At 45.4% G+C, this 6,621-nt stretch overlaps 1 protein-coding gene across 1 annotated transcript; it reads right to left on the bottom strand.

Annotated features, from left to right (window-relative positions):
• Positions 1-1,009: 1,009 nt before the first annotated feature.
• LOC140390190 (uncharacterized) lies at positions 1,010-6,118 on the bottom strand. Its single transcript, XM_072475138.1, is given in 2 exon segments — positions 1,010-5,266; positions 5,997-6,118. A coding segment is annotated over 1 exon segment (1,764 nt). The 5' UTR covers positions 4,549-5,266; positions 5,997-6,118; the 3' UTR covers positions 1,010-2,784.
• Positions 6,119-6,621: the final 503 nt, after the last annotated feature.

Below are 6,621 nucleotides of genomic sequence, written 5' to 3'. Positions count from 1 at the left end.
GCACTGGAGCAAATAAGCGCCCCTAGAATCTTGATGGTTAGGACCCATGAACAATCAACATATGATGAGGCGTTACAGCAGGAGCTGGCATTGCAGCGGAAAACTTTCCTGGACGAGGATTAAGAGGGGGGGACGCCGGGTATGGGACACAGCAAGAGGAAATATTGGGGGGTGGATCAGTAGTTATCATAGAATGATAAAAGGAGGGAATGAGGAAATGAACAAAAGGGGATGGCACTGAAGCATGGTGGGTAGTCAGGGGTATTATGGTGAGGGGGATAGGTGATCACAGGGGCCTCAGGCAAAAGGAATGTGAGGGCAGCCTTTTGGGACCGGTAATTGCAAAGATTACCTTATATGGCTAGGTTAAGGAATGTGAGAGAACCTATGGAAACCCTACAATTGCCAAGTTACCTCATTTGGCCGTATGTGTAACCTCATTTTTTAATACCAATGTACATGAGACAAAGTATTTATTCTGTATCTCACTCACTATGGGGACTCAACGAGACTCTGGCAGGGTGAGTCAACTTGCAAGACGCGCAAATAAAATAAAAGTGTTTACCTACAATCCGACTTGGTATATTTACTGAGACCAGACTGAGGGCACAAAGAACTCGAATTCTCAACCGTGTTCTCTGGGTGGTTACACCTGTTGTTAATTCTTGTGCAGCAGTCATTGTAACCGATATGATCAATTTAATAAAACAATTTGAGGATATCACTAACATGCTGCTCAGGGTCTCTGGAGGTTTCTCTATGTGGACTTCGGAGATCGGAGACAGAGAGCTGGGATAAAGGGAATGTTCTCTGATTGTCTAGGCGTGTTCCTTCGGGATCGGACTGGAGACTCAGGTTTTCATTATTCTGATCAATAACTTTGATGGTGGAACAGTCTGGGATAGTTTACTGATGACACTAAGTGAGGTGACACTTAGTCTGTATTGTAGATAGGGGTGGAAAGTTGCAAAGGGACATCGATAGATTAATTGACAAATCAACAAGGTAATCTGATTTAAGCTCAAATTTATTGCAAGTTATAAATCCATACAGAAGATTGATAAAAACAACAGACAAATAACAACAAAACATTCAGCTTATCCCAAACTCTGAATCAACTAAAATAACAAAGCATTTGAAAATGACTCAAGAGGCTGGATTCTCTGGTCCCCCAGCAACGTGTTTTGTGGCGGCGGGCCGTTCGCAGTCAGCAGGATTCTGTAGTCCCACCACTTGTCAATGGGGTTTTCCATTGAAGCCACCCCACTCTGCCGGGAAATCCACAGGTCGGGGTGCACTGAAGGCGGGGAAAGTGAATTGCAATGGCCGGAGAATTCTACCAAAATTCTTTCCCAGAACATGAAATGAATCTTGGAAGAGTGTCAGGTGAACATATCAGTTATTACATTGAGGTATGATGGGCTGAGGGAACTCAGGTCTATAGAGACTCACCCCCACTCCATCACCATGCTCAGGATAGTTATCCTCCCAGACAGGAGAGTACACACATTACCCATGGTATTAGTCAAACACCCGTCACCTGAAGAGGATCTGCTATAATTAACATCATCATCTAAAACAGGATCCGATTCTACCCCAAACCCACTCCTGAGACCTGACTCACTTTACTGACACACACTCACATCAGGGAAAGCTCTCTCAGAATACTACAGACAGAGGTTTCTTTAAAATCCCTGTGCTTTAGTCTGGCTCCCAATTCCAATAGTCAGAAATGACACCGAACTTTAGTGACACAGGATGGAGCTTGTTTCCATCACACAAACACATGCAGAACTGAACAGATCAAGAGAGGTTTGCTGGTGTGGACAACGATACTGCAGTCACCTACAAACTGTTTTGACAAGAAGGTGACAAAGGTAATTGAGTTTCTCATTGAGATGATATTTAATACAAACACCAGAGGATAGTTGATCTTTGATGAGATGAATAGTCACTCCCAGGTATATTGTAAATAGAAAGGGAACTATCACACAGCCTTGCTTGACACCAGTCTGAATTTTGAAGGCTTCTGTTTCAGATCTCTCGCTCAGTCACAGACGTAGAGCGGTGCAGACTCAGTGGGCCAAATGGCCTCCTTCTGCACTGTAAATTCAATGATAATCTATCATTATTCTTGGACAAAGGTTCGGCACAACATCGTGGGCTATGCTATATTTGTGCCATGTTCTGTGCTATATTTTTCTATGTTCTATGTTCTATGTATCATCAAGAAGCAATTGCAGAACTGTGATGAAGTTTCTTGGACATCCAAATCATTGGGGCACAAAGAAATATATATCTTTAATATATATATGGTAGGTCAGAAGCTGAAACCTTTCCAAACACTGATTATCTGATTGTCTGCTTGGTCAGAGTGAGAGTCAGTGAGTGACTTGTACCTGACGCTGCACTGAAAGGATGCTGCGTTTATACAGCAGCTTCCAGGCAGATTGATGTCTTCGTTTGGTGATGTTTGGCCATCTGATCAAAAGGTTAAATGGACTTTTTGAAATTACTGAACTGATGATGTGGGAGTGCTTGGAGACAGGCACTGCTGAGACAGACAGTGCTTTGGAAGGACAGCTCCCCTGTGTGAGCACTGGAGGGTAAACAACAGACAACTCTCAGTGTAAGTGAAGCAGGTGAGCCGGCTCCAAGTCCGTGTGGAGATGTCGGCAAGAGAACAGGAGAAGGTGAAACATTCCTGGCACATATCAGACTGGAAGGCTTTGTCACTGATGTTCCAGGAGATCCGACATCTGTGTAAAGGCTTTATTACAAAACTCACACTGATGGGGTTTCTCCCGTTTGAGTGTGTTGATGGACCAGGAGATACACAGGTAGAGTGAAAACCTTTTCATACACAGGTTTCTTTCCAGTGTGGATCCTCTGGTACTTCAGCAGGATTGAAAACATCACAAAAGATTTCTCACATTTGAAGGTTTATTCCGCTGAGTGAATCCTCTGATGGAGGAGGAGTTTAGATGACTGCGAGAATGATTTGCCACACTCCTCACACTTAAAGGGGGTCTCCCCCGTGTGAATATATTGGTGTCTACGGAGGTTCGATGGCTCTGAGAATGATTTGTCACATACCTTGCAGGTGAATGGTTTCTCCCCTGTGTGAATTCTCTGATGGTGCAGGAGTTTTGATGACTGCGAGAATGATTTCGCACACAGTTCACACGTGAACGGTCTCTCCCCAGTGTGAATGCGTTGGTGCACATGGAGGTTCGATGATCGTGAAAATGATTTGTTGCACACCTCACACGTGAACGGTTTCTCACCTGTGTGAATCCTCTGGTGCGTCAGGAGATCGGAGAAATAAGTGAACGCAGTTTCACAAACCTCACATCTGAAGGGTTTCTCGCCTGTATGAATGCGTTGGTGTGCACGGAGGGCTGATGACCAGGAGAAAGATTTGTTGCACACCTCACACATGAATGGCTTCTCCCCTGTGTGGATGCGTAGGTGAGCACGGAGGGATGATGAGTCTGAGAAGGATTTATCACACAGCTCGCATGTGAATGGTTTCTCCCCTGTGTGAATGCGTTGGTGTGCACTGAGGGCTGATGACCAGGAGAACGATTTGTCACACACTTCACATGTGAATGGTTTTTCCCCGGTGTGGAGGCGTTTATGTACATGGAGGTTTGATAACCGCGAAAATGACTTATTACACATCTTACAAGTGAATGGTTTCTCCCCAGTGTGAATGCGTTTGTGTGCACGGAGGATTGCTGTGTCCGAGAATGATTTGTTGCATGCTTCACATGTGAATGGTTTCTCTCCAGTGTGATTACGTTGGTGTACACGCAGTGCTGATGAAGCCAAGAATGATTTGTTGCACAACTTGCACGTGAATGGTTTCTCCCCAGTGTGAATGTATTGGTGTTTGCAGAGGGTGGTTGACCGCGAAAATGATTTGTCGCAAATTTCACACGTAAATGGTTTCTCCCCTGTGTGAATACGTTTGTGTACTCGGAGGGTTGATGAGGCAGAGAATGATTTTTCACAAACGTGGCACGTGAATGGTTTCTCTCCTGTGTGAATACGTTCGTGCGCACGGAGGCTCGATGACCGTGAGAATGATTTGTGGCACACCTCGCATGTGAATGGTTTCTCCCCTGTGTGAATCCTCTGGTGGATCAGGAGATCGGAGGAGTGGGTGAAAGCTGTCTCACAAACCTCACACCTAAAGGGTTTCTCCCCTGTGTGAATGCGTTGGTGTGCGCTGAGGGCCGATGCACATAAGAAAGATTTGTCGCACACCTCGCACTTGAATGGTTTCTCAGCTGCGTGAATCCGTTTGTGTCTATGGAGGCTTGATGACTGAGAGAATGATTTGTCACACACCTCACACGTGAATTGCTTCTTCCCTTTGTGAACACATCGGTGTGCATGCAGGACTGATAGATTTGTGAATGGTTTGTCACATACCTCAAACTTGAATGGTTTTGCCCCATTGTGAATGTATTGATTCTTGAATGTCAGTGATTCGGCGTGGGCTTGCTCGCATCCCTCAAATTTGAATGGTCTCTCTTCCATGTAGCTGTACTTCTGTTACTGGTGGGGGAACTGGTCCTCCTTGTGGGTTAGCAAGTTTTATGAGCCTGTGGAGCCCTCACAATTGACCAGCCTCGCACCGATAAGAATGAGGCAGTGGTTCATGAGGCTCCATGGATGATTGAAGCTCTCACCATACTTGGGAGCCCAATCATAATTCTTCCCAGCCTCACTCTGACTGATCACCCACAGCCGAACCTTCGGAAAGGTTGGTTCTGATGGAAGGTTCCACACCACTGACCAGTTTAAGATCTGATGATATGTCAAAGCTCCCCTGACCAGACCAATTTCCAGATTATGCTTTTACTGCACAATCTTCTGTGTTGAGGAATACTGTGAAGGGACTGGATGTCTTTGCAAAATGTGTAGTTGTTCCTTGAGCGACAGTCAGGATCTATCTGCAGTGTCTCTCCCCTCTGTATTCTCTGGTTTAGTACGGTGCAATCCTTCTGTAAACAGGAAAAGGAGACATGATTTCCTCCAACTCCTTCTCCTCCTTTGCTGAAGGGTCTGAATTCCTCAGTCAGAGACTGTTCCACAGTGAGTGCCAGTCTGCTATTCCCCTGTGTGAAAGTCCTTTCTTTGTATTCACCTGACTGACACACATCCTCTGTTTCCAGCAGGGGCACTGGATAGTGATCAGGATCAGACAAGGTGGCTACTTTCTTTCTTCCACCCAGTTCCCATCTTCCCAGGCGCTCTGAGAACAATGGAAAAGACAGTCGGGCAGAGTACAAACGGGTTATCAATTCACTATGAACTCGAGTTGTGCTGGTAAAGACCAGTTTTACCATTGCAATATACGTTTAAAATAAAATAACTCAGGAGAAATGTTAATTCAATCGAGATTTTGAAATTTCTCCCCTTGTTTTCCAAAATTATTTGAAGGCAACTCACTGGGCAGGAAGTCCTGGAAGCTAAAGAAAATATTGCTTCAGTGGAGCTGACTGAAGGGTTCTGGTTTATCCTGGGAAATTAGATACACTGCACTCACTCAGACTGCACATCCCAAATTCAGCTCTCACACACAGCACTGGGCAAAACTATCAAATCCAAGGCCAGGCTTTTGGGAAAGGCCAAGGCCTTCAGGTAAAACCTTCAAAGAAGATATTAAAAGGCATTTCAATAATTGTGTCTCTGCCCCTCCCAGATAATTACACCTCACCTTCTCATATTCAGCAATGACCCATCAACAAAACTCAGCCTGTAAATCAGAAGGGAAATGCTTCCAATAAACGCCCTCAATATCCAACACAGCCAATCAAACAGCTCAGCACAAAGCACCGAGTAAACAGGTCTGTGAGCTGGATCTTCTCACACAGCATAAGGGACATTTCCACACCTGGTTGCCCACAGGATAGTCAGACTGCCTGAACATTAGTGTGGATATTGTGCAATGTAATTCTTCTAAATTCTGCTCCTTCACTCACCATCTCCTGACTTGGTTTGGAGTCCCTACAGGAAGTGAAGCAGCTGTGGTAGAGGAAGAGGAGAGAATGGGCAGAGTGGGTGGGCTCTCTGATTGACGTCTCTCACAGCCAATCCAAATATTTCTGCAGGAACAGGACTTTCCTGAAGTTTGGGAAACTGACCGGGGAAACGGAGGCGACTTTGAGCAGCAGCTCAGGTGGGGATTTAAACTTGTCATTGTCTCATCTGAATAAAACCTCACTTATTGCAGCTGCTGTCTCAGTTGCCCTGGTAAATGTTTGACACAGTTTTCTGTGGGAATAGCATTCGTCATGAAATGAAATGAAAATCGCTTATTGTCACAAGTAGGCTTCAAATGAAGTTACTGTGAAAAGCCCCTAGTCGCCACATTCCGGCACCTGTTCGGGGAGGCTGGTGTGGGAATTGAACCGTGCTGCTGGCCTGCCTTGCTCTGCTTTCAAAGCCAGCGATTTAGCCCTGTGCTAAACAGCCCCTAGAGGCTTTCAAACTGACAACATCAGTATGGGATGTATAGCCTTGGATGTTTTTGACAGCAGATCTGAAGAAGACCCACAGCATCCAGAACAGTGATGACGTGCAGTGGTGGGGTCAGCACATGCACAG

Source organism: Scyliorhinus torazame, chromosome 14 (assembly GCF_047496885.1).
Source record: "Scyliorhinus torazame isolate Kashiwa2021f chromosome 14, sScyTor2.1, whole genome shotgun sequence".
NCBI lineage: Eukaryota > Metazoa > Chordata > Chondrichthyes > Carcharhiniformes > Scyliorhinidae > Scyliorhinus > Scyliorhinus torazame.
The sequence above is the reverse complement of the archived record's forward strand: the minus strand, read 5'-3'. Positions and strand labels throughout refer to the sequence as shown.